The sequence below is a fragment of the Pyricularia oryzae genome, chromosome 3 (genome assembly GCF_000002495.2).
Source record: "Pyricularia oryzae 70-15 chromosome 3, whole genome shotgun sequence".
NCBI classification, from domain to species: Eukaryota; Fungi; Ascomycota; class Sordariomycetes; order Magnaporthales; family Pyriculariaceae; genus Pyricularia; species Pyricularia oryzae.
Genome location: NC_017849.1, coordinates 2,208,374 through 2,233,993, shown reverse-complemented (window position 1 = coordinate 2,233,993; position 25,620 = coordinate 2,208,374). Strand labels below are relative to the sequence as shown.

The window sequence follows — 25,620 nt, the reverse complement described above, 5'->3', positions numbered from 1 at the left end:
CGAATAGTGCCCGGCTCAAGGGAGGTTCCAGGAATAAGATTTAGAAAAAAAAAAAAAAAAAAAAGAATACCGATGCGTGCGACCGCTAGCTGAACCATCTTGAAAACTTTCGAAACTGGGTGCGAATGAATATTAAACCGTAGAAACCCTAGCGCACATGGACTCCCTGATGGGCCATGTATTATCGGGCAATGTTGCTGTTAAGCGGAGCAAAGGGAAACTCGGAAGTACGGACACACAGCTTGCTGAATACCCTCAGGTCAATCTACCCCTCGACCTGTGCTGGAATCTTCAAGGGGCGGCACTTGGTAAAACGCATTCGTGAATAAAATGAATTTTCTGAATTTTTTTGATTGTGCAACATCTCATCTGCGACAACTCCCCACAATTCTTCCAGGAGTGTGATATCTCTCTCAGCCGTGATACTAATGCATATTTTTGTTTTCACCTGCAGCACATGAACCTCTTCAACCATATCATGCCCTCCCACTTCCAAGACAAGAAGAAAGAGGACCTCACCTCAACCCACTGGTGGATCGTCCTGCTCTGGTTATAAACACCCATCATCCGCAGGCCAGTCCGCGTTCTATCAGAGGTCCGGTTGGGTTGGTACAGCTCACCATCTCCTCTGATTCTTCCGTCCTGCGCAAAGTCTCACACGTCACCACCACCACCACCACCATCAACCATCCGGACACCCCAAAAATCCATAAATCCATCCCCTCTCCACGCATTACTTTACTATGTTGAGATGGTACCTGGCGTCAAGCAACAGGCGACATTCACCCTTTTTTCTTTTCGACCTTTTTTTCCCCCCTAAAATCCGCCAGATAAAATGCTCCACGCTCCGATTTACATCATGCAAAAAGATGGGCAAAATGTGGAGAGAAGAGAAAAATAACACACCCGACGCAAGGTGGCCAATCATGTATAATCTTTGCCCCGGTTGCGAAGACAAATCAAAGATTCTTTTGCGCCTGGGGTTCCCCCCCTCCTGGGCGCCATTGCCCGCGCACATGTTGGACATGGGAAGAGCCTCAATGCAAACCCACCCAAAACCCACCCGGCCCAGCCAGCACCAGAACGCCGCAACGCCGAAGTATATAGAGGAAGCCAATTGTAGGATGTGTATCAGCCACCTTTCCGATCTCCAACGGGCGGCATCCAGCTGAATTTGTGCCCTACAGCACCCTTGATATTCAGGACAAACTGCCCAGCTTGCCCCTCGCGATTGCCGTCCTAGATGCGCTGGTAGAAGAGCAAGTAGGCCACCTTGTTGTCTTTGATGTTGTCCTTAATCTGCTTGCCCTTGTTTGCGGCCGTTGGTGAGGCACCGTTGACAAGGCTGCTCCACTTCTTGCCTCCGCTCGCCGGTGTGCTGACCTGCTTCCATCCGTCGTCGTCGGTCACATCCTCCTCGCCCATGCCCGCGAAGCGGTTGGCGGCAGCCGAGGCATAGCCACCGCCGTCCTTGCGAGACGCGTTGTCACCCTTCACCACATCCTCCTCTGCACCGCCCTCGGCGACATCCTCGCTTCGGACGCGTCGAATAACGGTATCGTCCAGTCTGATCCACTCGGTCCCGTCCTGGCGGCGGACGTCGGCCGTGTAGTGGCCTCCGCTGGCGTTCTTGCCATGGTGGTAGACCGCCGCAATCAGCTTGTACTTGGGCAAGCTGCCTGCCGTGCGCTTGGCGCGGGAGAGGACCTCACGGGGAATCTCCAGCTCGAGTGGGTAGCCGACCTTCTTCCAGATCTTCACAGTGCCATTGCCCTCGGCGTCAAACTGAAATCGCTTGAGGTGGAGGATTAGCACAGGGGGCAGCGACTCGATGAAGACCTGCTTGGTGGCCGAAACATCCTTGCCCCGAGGAGAGTTGAAATCACCACGAAGGCTCTCGGGATTGGTCAGGTGACGCAGAGCGTCAACAATATTTCGCACTTGGGGAGCGCCAATGTCCAGCTGCAAGGGTTGGTAGGGCTCAAGCGTAACCGAGTCTTTGAGGCCAGGAACCCGCAGTTCGGATCTAAGTTCTCCTCCAAAGATCTTTGTGACAGGTGATGACATGTCTGAGTGGCCACTCGAGCGGGTGATGGCAGCCCGCTGTCGGGGCCCGACCTCGAGCCAGTCGTTGTCGACAGAGGGCGCTGATGTCGTAGGTGTTTGAGCGGATGATTGAGGGGCTGTGGATGTGATTGATTGTTGCCCAGCTGCGCGCATCACGTGCGAGCACTCATCATGAAGTGACTCGAGGAAAAAGCCGAGGAACTCTTCAGCATCTTGTTGATGACCGCGCTACACGAAATATCGAGGTCAGCAATTATTCTTTCGAGTAATCTGTTTGTGGTCGTTAGGACGACATACCCTCATGCTTGAGAAGCGAGGGAGCTTCCTGATAGCCTCATAAATAAACTCGGGCGTAAATGGCTCTCCGTACTGCTCAAGCTCTTCGCTCTTGAGCCTGCGACGCAGCTGGTCAACTGAAATGGCTGAGTCGATGATCTTGAAGTCGCGCATGAACTCAATCCTGCACAGGTTTGTCAGCCGAAAAAAAATCGAAATCAACTTTGTTGAGAAACAGACTGGGTGTGGTTGGAAACTAACATGGCATCGATAAGAGGAGTTTCGCTGTTGAAGCTATGAGTAACCTTTTTCCCTGCCTGCTCGAGAAAGTCGTAGAAAGGCGTGCAGAAAAGAAGCACTTGAAGGACCTGAAGTCAATGTCAGCGCTGGAACATATTCGAAAAAAAGCCTCCCAATTGTAGCAACTTACAGAATTCATGTAGCACATGTTTCCGGTGTTGATCAAGCCTCTCGGTTCAATAAATGCTAGCTTGTCTCCGTTCCCAACCCGGTATGCCCTCAGGGCTTCGGCAAGCGAGTTGTTTTTGGATTGAACAAAGCCAGATGTACCCGTGGCAGTATTCCCAGCAGCAGAGTTCGTAGCAGCCGTCCCATTGGTGCCAGTCTGCCCGGGAGTGGATTCACCGGGAGTAGCGCTGACAGCAGCAGCAGCAGCTTTGGAAAACAGTCCAGTCCATAGCTTGGGAGCAGCGGGCGCAGAGGCAGGCGGGGGCCCAGACGATGGAGACTCGGTAGCGCTTGGCCCAGCAGACAGAGTGGAAGTGGAAGCGGTGTTATCAGCATCCGATGCAGCACTGTCAACCTTCTGCTCAACCGATACTTTGTCTGTTTGAGAAAGCCTGGCCTCCTTCGGCGAGCCCTTGGGTACAGCTGGTATTATGGGTACGGCTGGGGCTGCAGGGCGACTGGTACCCTTGGATTTTCCAGGAGTTGGGGTGGCTGATGTGGCGGACGGGGTGGCGTTGATAGAAGCAGGCGTTGTAGGGGATGTGGATGCACCGGATGGCTGGTCTTGTGAAGATGGAGAGTGGGTGACTGGGTCGGCTTGTACAGGCGCCTCCCATTTAGCATGGAACGGGTCGTTTTCGCCAGCAGCCGATGTTCCCGCTCCGTGAGCAGCTGTCGCCTCAGCAGGTTTTGAAATGGGCGCCGCAGATCCCTCGGTAGCCCCCACAGATCTATCAGCAGTCGCACCAGGGCCTGATTCCTCCATTGCAGGAAGGGAAAGCGCTTGGACCTGGTTGTCCAGCGCTTTGTGACACCTCTTGATCTTGTTGGCTCGCTTTGGCCATGACTCGTCGGGATGGGTAGACCACGGAAGCTGGACTGCTGTTAGCAAAGCACTGTCTCAGGGCCCGATGACTTTTACTTACAGGTGGCGTAAAGGTTGTTTGAGGAGGCGAGAGGTTGACTTGAGCCTGGGCCTTCGGGCTCGCAGACAGCTCAACCGAAGTCTCAACAGTCTGTGGTGTCGGAGGCGTCATAGGCAAAGCTGGTGCCTGTGCCTGTGCGGAGCTGCTTGATGAAGGTGTCGGGGGTGCTTCGGATTCAACAGGAGCAACAGGAGCGGCCGTGTGGGCCGCAGCATCGCTCTGCGCCCGAGGAGCGGTTTGCGGGACGGACTGAGGAACATATTGCCCAGCAGCTTGCTGAGGAGTACTGTGTATCGGTTGAGGGGGCACGACCATGGCATGATTGTGGGATGCGGATCGAGGAGGAGGTGGAGGATTCGGGTACGGAGATGAGACGACAATAGGCGACTGTTGGTTGCGTTGGTATGCTTGTGGCTGCGGTACAGGCTGGGGCGGTATCGCGCCAGTTCCCATTGTGTGAACGTACTGATGCATGCTTGGAGGCGAACGAGCGTATTGCGCAGGGTAAGGCATGTACGGCTGGCCAGGCATGTTGGGTACATAGTACTGGGCGCCGTTTTGGTAGGGCGGCGGCATCGGAGCAGTATGGGGGTAGCCATAGTTGGCATAAGGATGGCCCATGTAGCCGCTGTAGACACCGGGGTGTTGGACGTGCGGTTGGAATTGCTGGTGATGAGTGGCGCTATAGGCGGAATGCGACTGATGATAGGCCGGCGGACGACCACCTCTGCGCGGGCCCGGGCTCGGGCCGGGACCACCGTGTGAAGGGCTCATGGCGACGCCCGCGCTCCCCGCGCCTTCCATGGCCTGCCCAGCCGGCAGATGACGATTGCTCATCCTGCCGGCTTAGGGTTCGTTGGAGCGCAATGGCGGCTCACCGATGCGGAGGCTGCCACTGCAAGTCTATCCAATGCTTGGGGGAATCCGGCACGGTCAGGTCGGCGGCGATCGGGTGCGTCGGAGTGGCAAGAGCGTGGGTTTTTTTTGAGTTTCCAGACGGGACCGCAGTCGGCCACGTGTAGTCGAATATGGAGTGCCTGACTTGTTTCCAGGTCGCGTTGGCGGTATACGGAAGAAGGTGATCGCGTTATTGATGACGCGCGGCTGCTAGGCGAATCGCAAGATTATCGGGGGAAGTAATTTAGGTTTGAGGTTGATGTGCGTCAAGGGAGGCGAGGGAGGTTGTTGGCTTGTTCCAGTCGTCAGAGTTTCGCCTAAGACCGCAGCAGAACCAAAGGAGAGTCCAATAGAAACACGGAGAACAAAACCCACACCGAAGTAAACAAAAAAAAACAAAAAAAAAACAGGCAAATGCCTAGTTCTGCAAACAGACAATCAGAAGGAGCGGAAAGAATAACTGCATACCGCGAACAAAGCAGAGAGACTGGCAGACCAAGATGGGAGGGTCGTTAGCAGGGTGGAAGTTGGGTGAAGTTCGGCGAACCACCCACTGACTGACTGCCTCGCAGCAAGCAACCTGCGCGACGAAATTTGGGTCGGGATTTTTCTCGTACCTAGCGAACGCCCTGGGGCTGGCCTGTGAGTGGTCGCCTGGCCGGCCGCACAGCATTTGGTGCATGGGCTAGACTTGCTGGTTTGCTACTTTTGAACTCGTGTGGGGCCAGTGGGTGAAGCTCGAGCCCTCTAATGGTAGGTGCTACCAATCACTGACTATCATTGGAGCTTCATTCTGGCTTTCTTCTGGACAAAGCTTCTCTGATTTTTTTTTTTTTTTTTTTTGGGTGGGAGCGAACGGCTTGGCGATTTGAAATCATCACGTTGACGTGTGAGATGCGCTTAAATTATCCTCACACACCACAAATTCATATACCATTTTGCGCCATTAATTGACTCCATTGTAAACTAGCCAGAATATATGGGATCAAGCATCAAAATCTCTGGAAAACTTTGATGGTATCAATTGTCAACTAATCAATGCAATATCATCCCAGAGTTCACTGGACCAGTAAGCGCGTCAATTACTACCAAACAATTGCAGATATGCTACTGTTTCCTCCCTGATTCCGTAGAGGCCGCCATCTTTTCCGGCTTCTGTGAGCGGCCCTTTTGTGGCATGCATATCTGGTGCCATGACTTTGTGTCCGACTACTGTGCTGCACCTGCACTCTGCCTCGCCGGGATCAAGTTCCTCAGTGACAGATCGTAGACCACGTCCTCGACTTTCTTGACGTCGTACTTGACGCTGTCGACACGCTTCCTCAAGATGTCGTTCTTGAGGTTCAGAAGCTGGAAGCCAGCGTGTAGGTCCCGCACAAAAGAGCTGATGCGGACCGCCATCTCAAAGTCGCCCAACGTCACCGTGTTGGTTGTCAAACGGCTCAGCTCGTTGGTCAGGTCGGTCAGCGAGAGCAGGTATTCCTCGATGGTGATGTGGAAGACATCGCGGTCTTGAATGTTGACAGGGACTGTGAACCGAAGCGGGTTGAGGTCAGCTTAATTTGCAAGGGCCTCTGGCACGTTTTTCTTCTGCTTTTCTTTTTGAGGGCTTTGAGCCTAATGATATCTTCAGCTTACCTTGGAGTACAGCACCGACCTCCTCTAAACTCAATAGTCTACCCAGCTCTCCAGGCTTGGTCTCGTTCCCGAGGCCGCCCAAGAATGCGCACAGCACGATAGTGAATATGGCCCCCCGCACATGACGGGTCCATTTAAAGTTGTATCTGTAGTAAAATAAGTCAGCGGGCTGATCACTGAAAAAAAAATCGAAAAAAACATGATCTTCAGGCTCACTTGTAGTACGGATGCTTTGAAGCCTCTTCCTCGAGGGCTTTTGTGGTGGCAATCATGTCCTTGATTGCAGCCTCTAATTGCGGCAGCAGAGCTGCAGCATAGTCGGCAACCCTTGTGGCATGGACCCGCGAGATGACGCCCTGGGAGTATGCGACCTCTCGTTCGAGCTTCTCGGTAATGTCGCCGAGTGCCTCCTTGGTTTTGGAATCTTGATCGATCTGGGCCTTGAGCTGGTCCAAGACCGCCTGAGGTATCATTTGAGCCATTTTGATCTGGTGCTGGTTGCTCACTTGGGTTGCTGAGGGAGGAATTTGGGAATGATGACAGGGAACAAATTGAGCAACTGGAGCCAGGAGACTGGGTTTTTGCACCTGCTGTTCCTGACTACCTGCTCACTTCTTGGATTGGGAAATTCTTCCTCAATGCGACTTTATATTTTCTGTTTTGTATTTATCTAGGGCTGAACCAAACAGCATCTCCATCGACTCTATTTTGACATTGATCATACAAAGTGAGTTTTTGTTCAGATAATTTTGAGTTTGGTCAAGCTATGCTATCCACCAACCGACTGCAACAACTGGGTTCACAAGATTTTGTGCAAAATTTCTAGCAAACACAAGCCCACAAACGCAGACGCATAAACGCTGCCGTCTACCATTACTACTCCATAGTATACACGACGAGCCCCTGGCTTGTGATCAACTTGGGACTCATTTAAAACCATTGAGGTTGTACGTGACACGTGACTATTCCCTCCTTGGGAGGCGCAGATATTGAATGCCCCCAGCCGGACATTCTCAATGGACATCCAGAAACCACAATTGCATGCTAAAATTTTCCTCTTCGCAGCCGGGGCAAGCCCCATCAGCAATGAAAAAAAAGGTTCGCGTCGCCTCCAGGCAGTGTGATAGGAGGGACACAGTGGAGGGAATCATGGGCAAGCCCAGCGGAAACCCTCCTAGTGACAAAAATAAGTATAATCATTTGATTCTGGTCAAATAGACCAGTTTCAGAGATTAAACTGAAAAGAACAGATACTACACTTGATCTAAGCCAAAAGGCAAAGAGAGCTGGGGAAGAAAGGAAGGGGAAAACAAGCACAAAGGGTGAGAGGTTCGGGGCCTTTTTATAGACCAGTCTTGATGGTCAGTGCACTGGAAAGTTTGCAGCTGAGTCACTCTTCTCCATCCACAATGTAGCATGGGATCTTATTGTCTGAGAGGAGTATGACTAAGGGCGAGTGTTTGGTGCCAAGATGACAGCTGGCGGTGGGTCAGTCAATACCAGAAACGAATCTGCGCTTGTGAATTTTCTATGGCCCGTGCGTCAGCCCAGCCGCTACTAAGCAGTATACACGTGAAACCAAGCACTGTCAGCTTTTTATAGGACGTACCTAGCTAGGTCCTGAGGCTGGTACCCCGACTCCTACTCATGTCTACGATAAAGTCACATCATCGACCTCTCCTCTGTGCCCAAAGGCTGTATCTGCCAAAGACGATATAGTCACATCGCAAGGTGATACCTCTGAACCTTCAAGGCTCGGATTGGTAATTCCGTAAAGTTCCACGGCCAAACCAAGTACGATTTCCCCAGCACAATCATAGGCGTTAGTCTCTGATATTTCAGAGTCTTCCTTCGTTCCCCCCAACGATAGACGAAATTATGAAGGATTATCCCAAAGGGGACTGTGGCCAAAGTACAGAGTCGCTGTCCACGAGCTTGACCGGATGAAGGGCGCGATCTGTTGCAGGCTATATTTACCGAAGTCGCTGGCATTAGTCATTGACGGGAGCTCTCGTTTTTGACGGTGTTTTTAGTGCAATATGATCACATCCCTCAAGGATGCCAAGGCCCATCATCGCGTCCCAAGACCTTGCTTTGTTGAATCACATCAAACAGTTGTTATTGGACGCCCATCCGACATATCTTACCTTGTTGGATTTTCACGCAAGTTCCAGTTAGGCTCCTGTCACATTGTGCAGCTTTTGCCCGTAAAATCATCCTGGACCCCCTCCATAATGTCAGCTATCATCTTGCCTGAACATGCTCTGTTGTTCGCCGCTTCCTCCATCGGGTGGCCCAAAAAACTAAGGGCCGGAGCTTGGAGGGGAACAGCGAGGGGGGGTTCTGCGCAGACTTCGATGCTGGTTGACAGCATTGTTTAAAACATCACGAACATCGTCCTTTTATGAGTGGCGCCTGGTCGATCCATTCGAAAACGCTCAGCTCGACTTGCTCAAAGTCCTTGTTAACAGCCATAGCCTCGAATATATGACAGGTCTGGATTCTGCGCGTCATTGTCGAGTTTCCAGGACTGCTCAGTCGTTCTACTTAGGCCAGGATATTGAGCCGAAGGGTTGAGCTGACGCTCCCTGGTCACAGCCTGTGAGACCTGAAAATCCACATGGTCGTGAAGATGGCCTCTACGAAATAGAAGGCAAGCCCATAAGGTTCATTGAACACCTCGTCCCAGTCGAGAAGACTGGCGAAAATGACGAAGTACTTCAGCCATGTGCTTTTGTCGAACTTTTGAACCAAGGCCATGGCAAGGTTTGAGCAGAGCTAGGGAAAAGAAGATACATAGGAACCATCCCCCACCCATGATACTGGAGACGAGACAAAAGATTCGAGACGGACTAGGCTGAGGCCGGCATGCTCAACTATCTGAGCGACGTCCCGGTCCATTCAGGTTTTATCAGGTCAGTGCCTAGCCAGTTCGCCAATATCCAGGGTTACGAAGCGGTATTGTTTATCTGATTTGTCTCCCAGGCAGAACGCATTCCTAGGCCGGGCGGTGTTGAAAGCTAGTCCTTTACAGAATACGTTCTGTCTCCTCTTGGCGATTGTAGATTGCTATTTCTTTTCAGCAGCATTCACATTCTACAGATGCTAACTAACTTGGGCCGGACTTCTATGCAGTCCTTGGTCTACCCTCCGTATTCGACGATGATCGGAAGCAATGCTGGGAAAGCAAGGGCGGAAGCAAATGTCATTAGTACGATGGTTAAATAGAAAATACTGTCGACGCATACTCGACACTGTTACATGCCACAATCGCGCGCGCGATGTGTCACACGGGAAGCATATCCACCCAAGCGCCTGATAGCTCTTTTCTCTCATAATTACCGATATATATATCAGGTAGGTAAGGTAGGTAAGGTAGGAAGGTAGGAAGGTAGGAAGGTAGGAAGGTAGGAAGGTAGGAAGGTAGGAAGGTAGGCAGGTACCCACATCTTGATAAACGGAAGTGACCGTGTTGTTCCACCACATTAAACAAATTTCCTTTCATTTTCACAACAAGAAGTCTCCAGATTCGCCGCTGGACTTACTTCAAAATAGTTTTGATTTACATCTTACCCGTTTGTTCGAAAACGGCAGGTTGAAAATGCAATGTAGCGCCGTCTTTTCAATTCTGGCTTCATTCGCAATTGGCGCAGTTGTCAGCTCGCCCCCGACGACAAACTCTCCGGTTCAACTTTAGAGTGGCAGTCTGGTTCGATTTCAGAGTGACAAGATTTAGAGATTGAGCCCTAAAGATGCAGTTGCTTCAAAGGATATTAGGCACCATATTGATTCGGACGGATCCGCATGGCTTGACGTTACCAACCCCCTGGTTCCAATACTGGAGAACAGCTGACCTTATTATTATCGCTGCCCTAATTACGGCGATGGCTACAGAAATACTCATTCGTTATAGAATTACATCGATGACTCCCACTGGACAAGAGGACGGAGACCCCAAACATTACTACAGTTGGGAGCAGTGTATGAAGATATTTAGAAGAAAGCGAGGCTATTGAGAAATTTTTTACACCAATAACTATGGAATACGTTATCGTATGCAGTCAGCAAAGTCACGCCGGGGTTTTATTCCGCACACCGAAGCTGCCTAGTTCTAGTTCTAGAACTAGTGTGTAACCGCCCCGGCGTGTTACCCAAGTTGGAAGGTATTGACTGTTGATTGGCCCACAAAAACACTGCTCCCATTCAGCTCTCTACACCCACGCGCCTAGCCTCACCTACCTATTGTGACGCGACGATGGATGGTGATTAAAATGCAAAGAAACCCCCATCTAATTTTTTTATATGTATATATATTTTTTTATAGATTACTCAATCTCAATCTTTCTTCCACGTGCCAAACTGAGCAACTGTACCTGAGCACATATTCCGCCTCGAAATTCTCGTGGCTGGCGCTGGGGCAAACCCAACCAATTTAGATCGAGCTTTCACCATGGCGCCCTCTGAGCTGGCTGACTGGGCCAAAATATGGAGAGAAGACTACGACATTGATCGGCGCATGGGCGCCATTGGTGACTTTGGCAAGGCTATGAAGAAACCAGACCAGTGGAAGCAATGCTGGGACAAAGCCGGAGGCACGGCCGGCCTCGTTGAGCTTCTGTCACTGGCCTCGGCCAGAGAGGTGACGGCCTTTTGCGAGAGCATCAGGAACTGCAAAGGTCGCTTCGACAGGTCGAGGGAGAGACAGAGCGCCGTCCAGCAGCTGCTGACCGCCCTTCTCCCGCAACACTATCCCTCCTCGATGCTGCGAAGTCAAGACAAGCGCCCGCTGCAGCCCATATACGCCCGCATGCTGGTAGCTTGCCCATCAGACTTTGTCGAAGGAATTCTCCAAGCCCAGGACGAGTCGCACCCCCTCTACCAGGGACTCGACGCAAAGGGGTTCAACGACATCGTATCTACCCATGACGAAATGTTGAAGCGGCGCCTTACCGAATACCTGACGCGCAGCGCTGCTCAGATCTCACAGACCGAGTTGAACATTTTTTTCAAGCAGTTCGTCTTCTCTCAGCCCCAGATACCTGGAGACGGACCGCACATGTCGGCATCCATGGAGTTCGCCTGGAAGCTGCTGGGAGAGCGTCTTGTAAATGACTGTACCGTCCAACGCTGGCCGCGCGAGGTGCCCGAGCTAGAACTTCTCATGTCCGTCTTCCGTCGGCACAACAAAAGATGCAGGGGCGGGGACAAAACTTTCCTAGTCGAGATGGGGTTCCGACTGATAAGAGCCAACCCCGACCTCAAGAAAACAAAGCACGCAAAAGAGTTTATGTCTGCCATACTCACCATCTGGGAGAGGTATCCCCGTCGGTACGACAACCTCTTGGATGAAGCCATGCGTCTCGGACTCTCCAAAGAAGCCAGATCCAAGGGATTGAGCACCAAAGGACGCCACCCCCCGATATCAGTGATTGCCTATCGGTGGAGTGCGGATCCGGATTACTACGAAGGGCTATTAACATGCGCACTTGGTAAAGGATTTGCTGGGACGGAGAAAGAGATTAGCCTTAACTACCTGAATGCCTGCCAACATTTTTCGACCAAAGAAGCTAATCCCAAGCTAAGATGGCGGTTGTTGCGCCTGTATTGTCTGCACGTTCCACGCTGGGGTGTCGATATCGAAGCATCATCCGACTTCAAGCCGCTGGCAAACCAGCAATGGCCCCTCGACGTCTTTGAAGGGTTAGCCAAGGAGAAATCTGTCGCCTTTCTGCAACGACTGTACGAAATCAACCCCGATTTTGACTTCTTGACCAAGTACCGTGGGCGTAGTATCTATTGTTTGCAGAACCTCGGGCCACGGCGCAACTTCAATGTCGAGCTTCTCCTCGCCGCATACCGGCGGGGAGGCCCCGAAGCCCTGCAGGAAGCTTCTGAACAGGTCGACCGCCTTCGGAAGACGGCAGCCACCTCGCGGGAGCCAGAGGACCGCGCCCTGTACGCAAAGGCCGCCTCCCACTACGCAATAGCGAGCGGTGATATGGAGCTGTATGGCGAGACGATCCAGTGGCAGCAGCGCTTCATCCGCGACTACTTTGCCGCGAGGTCTGTCTTCTCAAACGATGCCCTCCTTACTCCGGAGGGAGTCGATCTGTTGTCTGGTATCCCGTCTCTGCTACCCGAGGACGTGAGCTGGAGCGAAATTAGACAGCGGCTCGCAATGGCGAACGGTATACTCAAGACGTTGAACGAATCGGCCAAGATAAGCAAAGGGGAGCCGAAGAACAGGCAGTTGAGCTGGGAAGCCTCGACTGAGCTCTACCAGCAGGTCTACAGCGTGCGCATTTCTCGGGCGAATGGAGTCAAGGCCCGGTTTCGTGGTGTGGAGCCAGATTTGTTCCATGTCATATGGGAAGGGGTTGTCGATTTGACACACAGCATCGGTTACGACTTTCTTGTCCGAGTTGCAAGCCTCATTACGGGCTTGATCAACACGCTTCACGGCCCCAGTCTCCATTCTGCCACGCAGACGTTGCGTCAAGCTGCCGCCGACTGGAAGGTGGAAAAAAATGACAGCAAAGACCACGAGAGCGTTGGAATTCACTTGAGATCGCTGGCCCACCAATCCTTAGCGGCGCTTGCGCGCAGAGATATATCCAGTTACACGTGTGGCTTGATCTTGGAGGAAGTCATGAGCAACCCGGAGGCCAGCACCTGGCACAGGCAATTCCTATCTATTGGTCTTTTCAGGAATCTGCCGGCCAAGGAAGCCGAGAGTCTGCTCTTTGATTTCGCGGCCGCCATCGGAGAGAAGCTCGAGGAGCAGTCGTACATCAAGGTGGGCGAGCAGGAAGCGCCCAAGAGCGCCCCTCCTCGCTCCATTGTCAAGGTCTCGACCGTCAAGTACCTCGCTCAAGTCGTCAAAAAGGCCGACTTCATCTCGCCAGATGCTGCATTGCAAGTACTGCTCGACTTGTCCAGGGCAGGCACGCACATCGATGTGCGCATCGCCACTTTGAGCAGCCTGCTCAGCACGTTCAACACCATTGTGGCTGAGATCGGTGAGAACCCGAGATTGGATCCGGTGTTTGAGAGGATCATGACCACGCTCGAATTGTCAATTCCCTTCGCAGGCAACGTTGACGAGCGTCTCTCCATGAGCGAAGCCGACTGGGTAGAAAGCAAACAAAAGCTGTGGCTCCCCACCGTTTCTGCATTCAACGACCAAGGCGTGCCGGCATTATTCGCTGCTCTTTGTCAAAGCACAGACACGGAGAAATACCCGAACCTCGCACCGTTTCGACCGGAGTTGTTCGCACGTCTTGTGCTGCCTGTCTTGAAGAGCTCACAAATACAACACAGCAAGTGGTTGTCCGTCTTCCTTGCAAAACATGGCTCACAGCTGAGCGCCGATGCCCTGCCGGCCATGCCCGTCACCAATTGTATGTGGCGCAGGATAGTGGCCAGATATGGTGACCTCGTGCCACCGTCGTTCGTTGCTGAATACAACGAACAAGTCCTGTTCAGGATGCGCCCCCCACGGGAGCTCCAGGAGTTAAATCACAGGCTGCACCAGGATGCCAGCTTGCGCAACGATGCAAGCATGCTGCATTGGCAATCCATCTTTGGGCAAGAAGATTCCCCGTTGGTCTGGAGATATGAAAGCGAGTACCTATTTTCGTTGTTAATGTTATCAGGCCCTAGAGAGTGTCCGACGGCCGACCTAGTTAATGCTATAGTCAGCCAGGCGTCCTTGCTACTCGACGATTACGAAGAATGCATTGACGATTGGGCACGCCTCGTCGAAACATTGCTGGATCCCACATTTGTTGGATTCTCGAGAACCTATTCAAACGATAAGGAAAAAGAGAAAGACTGGCCATACCGGTGCGAGGTGACTGGTCATCTTGCACAAAGCCTAGTCGATCTCGTACGCAAGAAGACCGCGGATGAAAGCCCAGACAATTGCTGTCTACCCGGGACGTTTGCTCTGCGTCTCTGGTCCCTTCCTTACCCATGTCCGTTCCCCAAGATGGGGCAGGACGCAGACTACCGCATTTTCAGCGACAAGCTGGACTTGTGCATCTCCTCCTACCTCGAGAGTGACGAGGGTAACGTGCTCCTCTGGGACAATCTGGCTCGGGACGTCTGCTCCGTGCTCTTGAAGATGTACAGCAGCGCAGCCACGCGCCTACGGCATGCCGTACACATTGGCGATCTCGAGCGCAGCGCTACTCAAACACATTCAATCCCCACAGACTTTGTCAAAGTCAAGATTGCGCTGAAGCTTGCCGAGGTGGACGTCCAGGCAGAGCGAAACATCCGCAAGCCGAAACCTGCTGGAAAATCAGGTAGCGGGCCGAAGATGAACGAGGCGCAAGAACTCGCGAAACGTATGCACCGCGTCATGGAGCAATGGAGAAGCGGCGGCAGCAAAGGGTCTGCGACGTCGGAGGGCGTTAAGGATATGTTTCTGCAGTGGAGACGGACGCACAAATCGACCTGGGAAGCTTTCAGTAGTTGGGAATAAGATGCAAGCCGATGAGGGCTTTGATGTTGTTCTGCATTCCAAACACCAAGAGAAAGCAAGGGCAAACAACTCGAAACGTTCGCTGGGTTTTTTTGTGACAGTCTTCTATATGGGCTGCATGGAATGTATTATGGTGACGAGTGGGTAAGTACCTAGGTACATACCTGAGTTGTAAAATGCGCCGCCATCCAAGAACTAATCTAAGGGCGCGCATGCATCGAGAGCTTTGGAATTAGTGTCGACAGTGCTAGTAGCCTCCAAAAATAGTAATAACTCAAGGCGCACATCGAGCCATTGCGGAGCAAAGTCTTGATATGACCGCTCAGGTTGGCAACTGGCAGCCTAAGTTTTGTATGTAAACCAGCCAACACCATTCGCCCTGTCCACTGTCAAAAGCTACTCCGCGCGTCTCTTATACTTTAAAAGTCCCCAGTCAGAAAAAAAGACAGAGTTGTCGCCATGCCCCGTGTGCACATATGTAATGTACTGTGATCCCAATTACACACGATGCCTTTTGTTGGCTTCGGATGGATACTCATCCTTGAACAACCACCTGCCCCCCTTTTTCAACGCCTCACGACGTCTCACTGCCACCATCCTCCTGTCCATCATACGACCCTCCTCTCTGTCTCTCTCCTGCTCTTGCGTGTTGGGAAAGCCGGTGTCCCAATACTGCTCTGGGGTGTTTCCACGATCATAACGGTGCCTGCATCTGCCGTAAATATTGGCCTGTTGCTGAAGTCGCGCCTGCGTCCAGAGCGTCCTGCGTTCAGAAACATCCATGTGAGGTATTCGACCAGCGTCATCCCCCAGATACTTCTCAACTAGAGTGACGCCCTCTGGCGTTTGATAAAACCTCTCTCCATGCTCCTTGGTTAGGTGAGCAACCTCGGCGAGTACCATAGCGTGCATGTCTTTTGTCCTGGGACATCGCGGATCCGTACAGCCAGTCATCTTGGCTCGGTCGTCCTTGTGTCGAACAACTTCATCGAATGCAAAATCTTTGTTGTCGTTTGTCGCTGGATTGATCCTGAAGTCGGTGAGCAGCAGCGAGTCGACAGGCAAAGAGCGAAGAGGAGGCCCTCGGCTTCTAGGCTGGATATTGGTCGAGCGATCCACTAATGGCTTCCGAGCTGTGGTGTGGGGAGCCGGAGACTGACCAGCTGCTTTGGTTTTGGGTTTCCTAGGACTAAGGACCCCCGGGGACGGACGCTGTTTAGGTGTTTGAGCCGACGGTGGGAGGAAGCTTGGCGCGGGCTTAGGTGATTGATATATCTCAGTGTCGCCATCCGCTTTCCGCTTGCTGCCTCGGCCCATTTCCTTCGCAGTTCCGCGACTATCTCGACCCTCGAATTCTCGGCGAGCAAAAGGGTTGAGGATTAGTGTATTCGTCTTGGCTCTCTGTTCTGCTGGGGTGTTGAGGAGCGCACCGAGGGGCTGAAATCCAAAGGGTGAGCTGTCGCGTCCCTTTTCAGCATCATCAGAGGACGACATATCGTCATGAATAACTGGTTGCCTTGGCGTGCGGTCAGAAAGCGGGAGGTATGGAGCTTCGTTTTGTTCTGATTCAACCGTAGGGGCAGCTGATCTGGCGGAAACATGGTTCTCACCAGCTGACTTATAAAACCTGCATTTTTTGGGTGTTGGCATCTCCGTGATTCCATCATCAAGGTCAAAACTTTCCTGAGGAGACTTTCGTAACGTGGCCATTGTTTTAAGATACATAGCAGGATCTTCTTGGTCGACCTCATCTTTGACTGCGCGGCGCGAGGGCGTGCTTATCCTGTTCAAATCGTCTCCAGCAAGCCTTCGCTTCTTGACTGGTCGAGCCGAAAGGAAGACGGGAGGATCCGACGATGGCTCTTGTTTTATATTAGCGGTATTGTGGGCCTTGGGGGTTTCGTCATTTGCATGTGCTGGTAGACTGGGCTCCTCGTCGTGGTCTGATCCCTCCTCCGTCGGCGCTTCAGATCTTGGAGAAGGTTGCCTTGTCGTCAATGGTTGAGCTGTGTTCACTTGAAATGACCTTGAGATTGCATTGTCACCACTCGGTGCTTGTGGAGCGACTCGCTCCGTATCTGAGTTGAAGCTGGAATTTGCGCTGGGTCCGGCAGCGGCACACTCAGGGCGTATATCTAAGGGTGTACCAGTGGGTCGATCCGATATAGCAGCAGCTTTTCGAGTCCGTCTTTCCGCGCGAGACCTTTTCATAACCTCAGCTGCGATTTCAAACCGCCGTTCAGTCTGCTCTTTGTTGCCAAGTATTCCAAGTTCCTTTTCGAGAACCTCGGCATAGTGCCACCACTTCTCCTCTTTATCCTGCGCCTCCCTTACTTCCTTCTTGAGCAGTTTATTAGCTGCTCTCAAAAGTGTATAGCGTTCCTTCAGGCGTTCGTAATCCGTGGCTTCGTCCGGTCTTGGATCGAGCGACGAATGTCGAGCATAATTGGTAGCCAACTGTTGGGCGGTTGGTGCTCTGTAGACACCATCATCTTCGTTTGAAGCGTGAGCACGCTGTCCTGCGAGCTGAACCTGCCGAGGGTTGATAGTAGACTCATGATGCTGCTTATTTGCATTATTGGCTGCTGAGAGTTCCTGGACTTTTTCCCGCAAAGCCGAGGTCTCTTGCTGCAGGGCTAGCACTTCAGCTTCTAATCTCTTATTCTCCCTGTCGAGAAAGAGATGCTGCTTCCTGTCCCTAGTTTGTAGCTCTGAACTCATGTCAGTTGGCTGCATGCGACAAATGAAAACACGGGCTGGCAGCAGGGCAATATATACTGGTAGCGAAGCTTCGATCAATCTTGTCAAACGCCTTGTTCAACGCGTTGAAGACAGCCTCTCTGTCAATCAGGTCTACTAAAGAGTCATCTTCGGACATGTCTGTGAACTTGAGAGTGTTGGAGCTTGTCAGCGTCGCGACTTGTTCGCCTGTGCGACGACATGTGGTGTAAAATGATGACTTCACAACCGAGGGGTTCGGCTGGTCGAAGGGAGCCTTTGGTGCTTGGCATGGATGTCTAGCGCGTCACCTTGAGACCCTGAACGCGACTGCCAGCCGGTAGCAGTGGAGGCCGCCATATCACGTGACTCAGGTGACGTCATCCCATGCGACGCATCTTACTTTACGAAATAATTAATTAACACCTACTACCCACCGAGGTAGGTACGAACTACGAGGTGGGTAAGGTACCTTAGATATGGACCTTGGTAGTCTACCGGTAGTTCTAGACGTAGGTTGACTTTGTCCGTACGGAGTACCTTAGTCTAGTCTAGACTAGTTTAGTTCTACTATAATTAATAAATGGGCCAATCTCGGACTTTGGTAGGAACGTGGCGCAAGTGAGAGACTACCAGTAGAAAAAAAATAAAAAAATAAAATAAAAATAAAAACTCCATCTTAGGATCCCCTTGTGATTTTAGACCCCGGTGCTGTGCAATCTCGTGCGTGTCTTGTGACCCTGTCTTGAATCTTGCTCTTTCGCTTTGGCAAGCTCGTCCCAACGGTGCGACGTAACTGGCCAATTGGAGGCTTTTGCGTTATGTTATCGAACCGAACGAAAAAGAAACCACAATGCTCGGCCCTTATCCTTTAATGCATTTCTGCAGCAAGCAAGCTCGTATCGCACGGGGATGCGGCCAGCGTCGGCCTCACCAAAATTCCCAAGGTACCTACCTACTGTACCTCGGCGACCTCTCCATCGGCAGTGCACCCGAGCTTGTCAACCCCAGGCGGTAACCAATCCGGCGGAAACACTTTGAAGGAAGCTCCACTGCCTATTCTCGCTGACTCTTCCACCTGTGACTGAACTTAATTGAGTGTTGGGCTTGTGACCTAGCAGGCCATGATAATGGATCTTTTGCTCAACCCAGATTCCGTCAACTGATTTTACTTTCAGGTGAACTGTCGACAGTTTTCTCTTGCCCGACACTATATTCCAAGGCATCAGTTGTTCGAAAGCATTGCAACGAAAGATAACACGCTTTGCTATGCTTGGATTCTCTGAGTGGAGCTGCCCCGATAATTAGACTATACCTTGGGTATCATTCAGTCGCCAACCGTAGAGGTTCCTCTTAGTAAGTCTGACTCGAATTACCACCCACTTTGGTCTCTGACGATTTTCACCCGTCTGCCATCCAATCTTGAAGAGAACCCACTAACTCAACTCTACTATGGCTTCTCAGTCTCATCTCAAAACCCTTGATTTTGCAGCATCATGTCGGCTCCATCCTGCTGCTTACGGGCTACCAGCTTAGCCAAGCAGGTTCGACTTGTACAACCCAGGGTCACATCAGCTTTTACATCCCGCACTCGAGCGATATCCACAAGAAGACCCTTCCACTCAACGAACAAACCACGCGAGCCTGAACATTCCAGCCGTCGTAAACAACCACAGACCAAGGAGACCGATCAACCAGACAACTCTCGTGGCGGACACCAGAAAAGCCAAAACGTCCTTTTGGCCGGAGCGTCGGGCGCAAGTCTGGTTGTACTTGGTGTCGCCGTATCCAACCACGAGTCCGAAGATGAGGCTCAAGCCACTGGCGCAGATCGACTACGCGCCTCGCCCGTAGATGGTCGCGACCCTTCTCGACCACGACACCGCCTCTCCGACATCCGGGATCAACATGGACCTGGGTCGAAGAACCCCTGGGTGACGTTTGAGGACAAGGTGTACGATATCACAGACTGGGTTGGCGCACATCCAGGCGGCGATGTGATACTACGGGCCGCAGGTGGCGCAATTGAGCCCTACTGGGACATATTTACAATACACAAAGCCACTCATGTGCGTGAGATTCTGGACCAGTACATGATAGGCTACATCGCCATCGAGGACCTGGACCAGAGGACCGGCCGGCCAGCGGCGGAGACCATAGAAGATCCGTTTTCAACAGACCCTGCCCGAGACCAGCGTTTGATCAAACACACAGCTAAGCCTTGCAATGCGGAGCCGCCGCCAGAGGAACTCGGAAAAGAGTTTATCACTCCACCCGAGCTTTTCTATGTGCGCAACCACATGTGGGTACCCGTGGTGAAGGAGGATCAAGCGGATGATCATGCCTTGACTATAGAGCTTCCAGATGGAGAAGAGCGTGTGTACACTCTGGCGGAGTTGCGGTCTCGATTCCGCCTCCACCGTGTTACCGCTGCCCTTCAGTGTAGTGGGAACAGGCGGAGCGACATGACTTCCTCAACCGCCGCCACCAATGGCTTGCAGTGGGGCGTGGGAGCCATCTCCAACGCCAACTGGGAGGGCGTAAGACTGGCTGATGTTCTTTTGGATGCGGGACTGAAGCCGGCACAGTTCGCGTCAACCGCGGTGGCGAAGGACAGCCAGGGTGACGCAGACAGCGGCGAAATGCACGTGCAATTTTCCGCCCTCGAGGCCTACGGCGCATCAATCCCACTTTCCACGGCCCTCGACCCACGAGCAGATGTCCTCCTTGCTTTCGGAATGAACGGGAAGCCACTGCCTCGTGATCATGGATACCCACTGAGAACCATTGTTCCTGGCCATGTAGCTGCCCGTTCCGTCAAGTGGCTCAACAAAATTGTTGTCAGCGACGAAGAATCTCCAAGCCAGTGGCAGCGTCGCGACTACAAATGCTTTGGCCCCAACGAAGGCGCAAAACCCGACTGGGATCGGTATCCTGCGATCCAAGAGATGCCCATCACTAGCGCTACCACAGGTGTTTGGGTTGGCGATTGTGTCCGGGCAGCAGCGGCAGCAGCAAAGTCGGGCACTGAGTGGATGTTGCGGCGGACAGATGAAGCACGTGCCGCGCCTGGAGTGCGGGATCTCCCTGCCTGGCAACGTGAGCACCTCAACTCGAAAGACCCCAAATATGCTCTCAAGATGGATAGTACCGAGGGTGACGTACCCATGGCATTGATGGGATATGCTTATTCTGGAGGCGGGAAACATATCATCCGAGTTGATGTCAGCGTCGATGGAGGCAACACATGGGCTCAAGCTGAGCTCCTTGACGACTGTGGACCTGAAGGCAAAAACTGCAGAGGCTCAAAATACTGGGCTTGGAGACGCTGGCGGTATTTTGGGAGTCTGCCCGAGCTCGCTGAAACACGGGGCGACAAAGGATGTACAACTGTTTTGGTCAAGGCCACCGACTTGGCCTACAACACTCAGCCGGAACAGCACACAGGTATATATAATGTCCGTGGAAATTTAGCTACGGCTTGGCACCGGCTTCTCGTATGTCCGTCATCCGTCAAAAGGCCCGACGGAAAGACAACCTGGTGCGCCGGAAACGCTGTCTATGGTTCTGGCTTCTGCAAGCCGGAGGCGACCGCCAACAAGACGTGAGCACAAGTATACATTTAGCGACTTCTCAGCCCATTCTGTGGTATCCGCCATCAACTTCGGGTCTAATGGGCTCATGTAATCAAACAATTGGTTTGCACTTTTGGGGTTTGCGAGCTCTGTATACTTTGTGTAATTTAGACAATCGCTTGGGCTGGGGAGGGGGGTTAGGGGCCGTTGCGTTTCTTTCCGATCTTGTTTCCTTTGTCATTCAACGTTTCGAGATATCCATTCTTAGTCACTTAATCTTACCAACCTCCAACATGGTAGCAATGATGAATCCTATCATGGCAGAATTTTGCCAAAGAACACGCGTATTCCCACAGGGGGTAGCAATGTGATGAACAGTAATTGTATGGAAAGCTTGCGTGATCATGTATTGCATGTGGCAGTGAAAGGTAAAGTCCTTCATTGCCTGAGAAGGCAAAGGAGATTGTTGGAAGAAAAGTAATTAAGCCAAGTCTAGACTGTGTATGCTTCCCGAGTTACCCTAGGCAAGTAATACAAGTACTGTTTTACAGAGGAACGCATCCCATCCACCCCTGAACTTCCAAGTTTGGCAAAATCTCTTAAGCACCTGACTAGGTCCTCATTTCATTGGATGATCTCCGCTCACAACTCCTCATCTTCGTTATCGGTGAAGTACTCGAAGTCACGAGGAACAGAGGCCTCCTCGTCATCCTCGCCATCCTCATCCACCGCAGTCAAAACGCCGGCGGCAGCGGCGGCGCCTGTGCGCTGGTCTCCGCCAGACACGCCAGCGGCACCAGACTGGGAACGACCTCCCAGGAGCTGTCGGAAAAGCTCGCTCTCGCCAGCGCGACCTCCACGGCCGAGCGCCTCTCGCCAGTTGTCATCGCCGCCAGCACCGACGCCCGAGGCAATTTGTTGGGCAGCACGGATAAGCGCTTGCTGGTCAGTCATGAGACCACCCATGCGTCCACCATCGCGAGCCGATGAGCCAGCCTGGGCGCCAGCAACGGGCGCCTTCTCCACAGTAACCTTCTTGAGCTTCTCCTCGATCAAAGACTTGGGCTCGTCGGGCTGTGTATCTTGCAGAAGAAGGGGACCACCGGTGGGCTTCTTGACAGGCTTGTAACGACCGGCAGGGAAGCTGATGAACTTCAGCTGGCCAGGCAACACTCGAGAGATGTTCTCAATTTCGTAACCGACCTTTTCCCTCTCTGCCTTCTTCTTGGTCTCAGGCGCCGCGGAGCCCTCTTTCTCAACGGCAGACTCTCCATCCTTCTTATCCTTAGAGTCATCTGACTTGGCCTTCTTGTCGTCATCGACATCCATTTTGTCTCCTGCTTCGGCAACGACCGGCTTGGAAACGGCAGGCGAATCGATGTCCATGCTTTCGCGTCGTTGCGCGCTTGCCTTCTTCTGGGCACGGCGTTTGGCCTGGGCAGTGGTGGAAAGAACAGCCGTGGCAATAAGAGCAGGGCCCTCCTCAGTCTTGACCTCCTGCTCTGGTGGGTAATCGAACAGACTGGGGCGCGCGGCGCAGTGGAATTTGAAGTTGGGGATCTCGAGGTCATGGTCCAGTCCAATGATAGACGTTGGGCTGAAACTCAATGACAGGAAGTGAGTGAATGGGAACCAGTACCAGTATTGGGTGAAGATGGCCATGCCAACAATGCCCGGCATGTTAAGGTTGCCGGTCTGGGTTTGCAGGCCGATGGTGCAGTTGCGGCCTCCGGCGTCGATGATGCCCAGCGCAAGCGAGGCACCAAACTTGGTCATGGCATCCTCATGACGATCACCGACAACCTTCTTCAACGTCTTGCGGATTGAGGCAACCTTAGGGTTCATCGCCTCGTTCTGCTGGACCATGATCATGGCGAGCGAAATCAGAGCACCTTGACGGACGAAATCTGTGGGGTCCTTCATCATCGGCTCCAGGAGGTCGATAGCCTCGTCAAGACCAGTACCGGCACATGAGATACCAAGAGCCATGGCAGAACCATACCGAACGTGGGGGTTGTAAGACTCAGAGAGAAGCTCCACCATACGAGGAACGCTACCGGGCTTGCGGAAGAGGATAAAGCCCAAGCTCATCACGGCGATACGACGGACATCATCGTTGACGTCGCTAACCGCGGTGTGAAGGAGCTTTCGGATGGCCTTGTTGCTTCCAGTTCCGCAGTAAGCCATGGCGATTGTGAGGATACCACCATACCTGAGAGTTGGGTCAGGGTCAGCAAGGAGAGCCTCGATGATGACGTCGGCACCCTCCTGGCGCCCAAACATGATCAGGGCCATGCCCAAGGCGCAACCACGAACAATCTTTTCGTGCGTTGTGTCGTGGGCGTACTGGAACATGGTCTTCAGCGCGTTGGCGTTTCCAGTACCAAGCATAACGAGACCCATAGCCAGACCGACGGCCTCGCCATTGAGCGCAGAGTCTTGCCACAGCACATTCTTGAGCTCCTCGAACATTTCTTCGTCGCCAGTAGCCATGCCTGCAATTCCCAAGCCGAGAGCACCGCCGTGGCGAATAACCTCGTCGTCGTGGCCAGTGAACATAGACCTCAAGTAATCAAGAGCGTCAGCACCATGGTTGGCGTGAATGAGACCGTAAGCGTACAGAGCTCCTCCCTGGCTAAAGGTTGAGCCGCTGCTTAGGCCTCCTGATTTCGGAAGGTAGGGCTCAAGAAGCTTGCGTGACTGTGTAAGGTTGCCGCGGTGGATGACTCCAAGCGCAGCCGTGGCTGTGAACTTGGACCAGTTGACAGCCTTGCCTAGCCATTCAAGGTTGTCCCTGAAGAACTTGTCGTGGGTAGTGCCAGCGTTCATGAAAGCATTGCAGAAAGTCACCGCGGTGTGGAAGATTGAGTTGCGGCCCTCCAAGCTCTCTCGGACCTTGTTGAGGATGCTGAGATCTGTGTGGTTGTTTCGGTAAAGGAACTCCAGGTTCAACTTGATGGTCTTGCTGCCATCCAAGATGGTGCGGATGTTCCTAAAGACTTTGGCGACTTCCTCAGGTAACTCTTCCTCGGCATCATCGGGAGTCGATTCTTCGGCATCCTCCAAAAGCGGCGCATCCTCGGTAGGCTCCGCTCCTTCTGGCTTTTCGGCCTCGGGCTTCTTCGGCGGCTCCCCCGAAGGTAGTGACTTAATCACCTTGCCCAGAAATTCTTGCGTGCCATTGTCGTAAAGATCAAACGCAATCTGATATGCGCTTGCTATCGAGTTGACGTCGCCGTTGTCCACAAGCTTGCGAAGCATTGTCGACGCTTGCTCATCGGCATTGAGATACACGACACACCTGGCGATAGCAAAGTAGTCAGGGTTGGGTATGTCGTTGAGCAGGCTTAAAATCAGCCTGAGAATCTCTGTCCGCAAGCTGCGCTCCTGGACGATATCCATGCAGATGCCCAGGGCGTACTCCATCAGCTCGTCGCCTGGGCTCTGAATGGATTCTTGAGATTTGCCCTTGGTTCGCTTCTCATCGTCGCTTGCCCTCTTAATAACCCCGCGCAGAACATCTAGGTTCTTGGCCTCCACGGCGATGCCCACGACCTGTCGGTAGCGGCCGGCCTTCAAGCAGTTCTCAAACAGGCGCTCAATAACCCGTTGCAGCGCCTTCTGAGTTTGCTGGTCGGGCAGCTGTACAATCGAACCTGAACGTCCCTTTTTGGTGGCGGGCTGGAACGTCGGATCCAGGATGGTGTTGTCTGTCGAATCGCGGGACAGGAGGGATTTGGATGGGAGCGTAGACTGAGAGAATGGGGTCGTCGGAGACATGAGAGCGGATGGATCGGTCACACCGGCAGCGAAAGTCGTCTCCAGAGTCGGCAGGGAGGTATCGGACTTGGATGGCTTCGCAGGCGAGTGGTGCATAGATGAAACGGCGATGTATTGATCTATGCATTTGGAGATAATGGTCTCCTCGAACTCGCCAGGCGCATCGAGCTTGAACAAGTCGCCCGCCGCCAGGGCAAAAGTCATACTCTCATTGTAAGCCTGAAGATGGTAGTAAACCTTGGCCAGCACCAAGGCTGCAAGTTGCCGTTCGGGGAAGGATTCATCCTCGTACAGAGCCTCACTACAGAGAAGGGTTAGTATACCAATCACAACGGAAATCGCTCGAATACGTCATCGGCGGCATCGACCGTCGATACGCACATTTGACTCAAAGCTCCAGCTACCTCCGTCCAGACGGTATCGAGGTCATCATTGAGAGTCTGAAGAGCGAAAACCTTCAGTTCGGGCTCCTCGTCGGCGAGGAAGCCAAGAACTCCCGTTGCCGTGACGAGGCCAGGCATTGTAGAGTACAGAGTACTTTGTTGGGGTTCGTATCGAAGCGCAAAAAAAGAAACAGACGATATCTCAGATCTAGGAAAGGCAGATTTATTGGTCTGAGATGCGGCTTGGTTTGTTGTCGAGAAAGGTGGCAGTTGATGATGGCCAAACAAGATAGATACCTAGATGCTCGCTCACGGTTCCCACGTTGAAATGACACAAGCAGGCAGCTTCGTCTTGCGTTGCAACTCGCAAGCCCCAGCTGGTGGAAAGCTGTGCACTGCAAGGT

General features: G+C 52.7%; 7 protein-coding genes across 7 annotated transcripts; 2 read left to right on the top strand and 5 right to left on the bottom strand.

Annotated features, from left to right (window-relative positions):
• Positions 1 to 318: 318 nt before the first annotated feature.
• Positions 319 to 5,147, bottom strand: MGG_05996 (ubiquitin C-terminal hydrolase). Its single transcript, XM_003711794.1, has 5 exons — positions 3,738 to 5,147; positions 2,774 to 3,685; positions 2,605 to 2,711; positions 2,365 to 2,527; positions 319 to 2,295 (listed from the first exon to the last, which is right to left on the bottom strand). Exons 1-5 carry the CDS (start codon positions 4,572 to 4,574, stop codon positions 1,240 to 1,242), a joined length of 3,075 nt encoding a protein of 1,024 aa, XP_003711842.1. The 5' UTR covers positions 4,575 to 5,147; the 3' UTR covers positions 319 to 1,239.
• A 456-nt stretch (positions 5,148 to 5,603) lies between these two features.
• On the bottom strand, positions 5,604 to 6,830 carry MGG_05995 (uncharacterized protein). Its single transcript, XM_003711793.1, has 3 exons — positions 6,489 to 6,830; positions 6,273 to 6,418; positions 5,604 to 6,163 (listed from the first exon to the last, which is right to left on the bottom strand). Exons 1-3 carry the CDS (start codon positions 6,752 to 6,754, stop codon positions 5,844 to 5,846), a joined length of 732 nt encoding a protein of 243 aa, XP_003711841.1. The 5' UTR covers positions 6,755 to 6,830; the 3' UTR covers positions 5,604 to 5,843.
• Positions 6,831 to 8,864: 2,034 nt separating this feature from the next.
• Positions 8,865 to 9,032, bottom strand: MGG_16732 (uncharacterized protein; the record flags this gene model as incomplete). Its single annotated transcript, XM_003711792.1, has 1 exon — positions 8,865 to 9,032. The coding sequence occupies one exon, from the start codon at positions 9,030 to 9,032 to the stop codon at positions 8,865 to 8,867; it is 168 nt and encodes a 55-aa protein (XP_003711840.1).
• Positions 9,033 to 10,520: 1,488 nt separating this feature from the next.
• Positions 10,521 to 15,220, top strand: MGG_05994 (uncharacterized protein). Its single transcript, XM_003711791.1, has one exon. It carries the CDS (start codon positions 10,723 to 10,725, stop codon positions 14,758 to 14,760), a length of 4,038 nt encoding a protein of 1,345 aa, XP_003711839.1. The 5' UTR covers positions 10,521 to 10,722; the 3' UTR covers positions 14,761 to 15,220.
• MGG_05993 (uncharacterized protein) lies at positions 14,806 to 17,793 on the bottom strand. The gene is made up of 2 exons (XM_003711790.1): positions 17,539 to 17,793; positions 14,806 to 17,471 (listed from the first exon to the last, which is right to left on the bottom strand). The coding sequence occupies exons 1-2, from the start codon at positions 17,636 to 17,638 to the stop codon at positions 15,259 to 15,261; spliced, it is 2,313 nt and encodes a 770-aa protein (XP_003711838.1). The 5' UTR covers positions 17,639 to 17,793; the 3' UTR covers positions 14,806 to 15,258.
• Positions 17,794 to 18,974: 1,181 nt separating this feature from the next.
• On the top strand, positions 18,975 to 21,086 carry MGG_05992 (sulfite oxidase; the record flags this gene model as incomplete). The annotated part of the gene is made up of 2 exons (XM_003711789.1): positions 18,975 to 19,022; positions 19,155 to 21,086. The coding sequence occupies 2 exons, from the start codon at positions 18,975 to 18,977 to the stop codon at positions 21,084 to 21,086; spliced, it is 1,980 nt and encodes a 659-aa protein (XP_003711837.1).
• A 299-nt stretch (positions 21,087 to 21,385) lies between these two features.
• MGG_05991 (26S proteasome regulatory subunit rpn2) lies at positions 21,386 to 25,574 on the bottom strand. Its single transcript, XM_003711788.1, has 2 exons — positions 25,215 to 25,574; positions 21,386 to 25,134 (listed from the first exon to the last, which is right to left on the bottom strand). Exons 1-2 carry the CDS (start codon positions 25,352 to 25,354, stop codon positions 21,696 to 21,698), a joined length of 3,579 nt encoding a protein of 1,192 aa, XP_003711836.1. The 5' UTR covers positions 25,355 to 25,574; the 3' UTR covers positions 21,386 to 21,695.
• Positions 25,575 to 25,620: the final 46 nt, after the last annotated feature.

Coding starts and splice junctions, on each gene's coding strand:
- MGG_05996 (XM_003711794.1), bottom strand. CDS start 4,574: ATGAGCAATCGTCATCTGCCGGCTGGGCAGGCCATGGAAGGCGCGGGG. Junction 2,528..2,604: donor ACTCCTCTTATCGATGCCAT/GTTAGTTTCCAA, acceptor AAACCTGTGCAG/GATTGAGTTCATGCGCGACT. Junction 2,296..2,364: donor CTCGCTTCTCAAGCATGAGG/GTATGTCGTCCT, acceptor TATTTCGTGTAG/CGCGGTCATCAACAAGATGC.
- MGG_05995 (XM_003711793.1), bottom strand. CDS start 6,754: ATGGCTCAAATGATACCTCAGGCGGTCTTGGACCAGCTCAAGGCCCAG. Junction 6,419..6,488: donor TCAAAGCATCCGTACTACAA/GTGAGCCTGAAG, acceptor ATTTTACTACAG/ATACAACTTTAAATGGACCC. Junction 6,164..6,272: donor GGTCGGTGCTGTACTCCAAG/GTAAGCTGAAGA, acceptor TTCGGTTCACAG/TCCCTGTCAACATTCAAGAC.
- MGG_05994 (XM_003711791.1), top strand. CDS start 10,723: ATGGCGCCCTCTGAGCTGGCTGACTGGGCCAAAATATGGAGAGAAGAC.
- MGG_05993 (XM_003711790.1), bottom strand. CDS start 17,638: ATGTCCGAAGATGACTCTTTAGTAGACCTGATTGACAGAGAGGCTGTC. Junction 17,472..17,538: donor TGATCGAAGCTTCGCTACCA/GTATATATTGCC, acceptor ACATGAGTTCAG/AGCTACAAACTAGGGACAGG.
- MGG_05991 (XM_003711788.1), bottom strand. CDS start 25,354: ATGCCTGGCCTCGTCACGGCAACGGGAGTTCTTGGCTTCCTCGCCGAC. Junction 25,135..25,214: donor GCTGGAGCTTTGAGTCAAAT/GTGCGTATCGAC, acceptor CCTTCTCTGTAG/TGAGGCTCTGTACGAGGATG.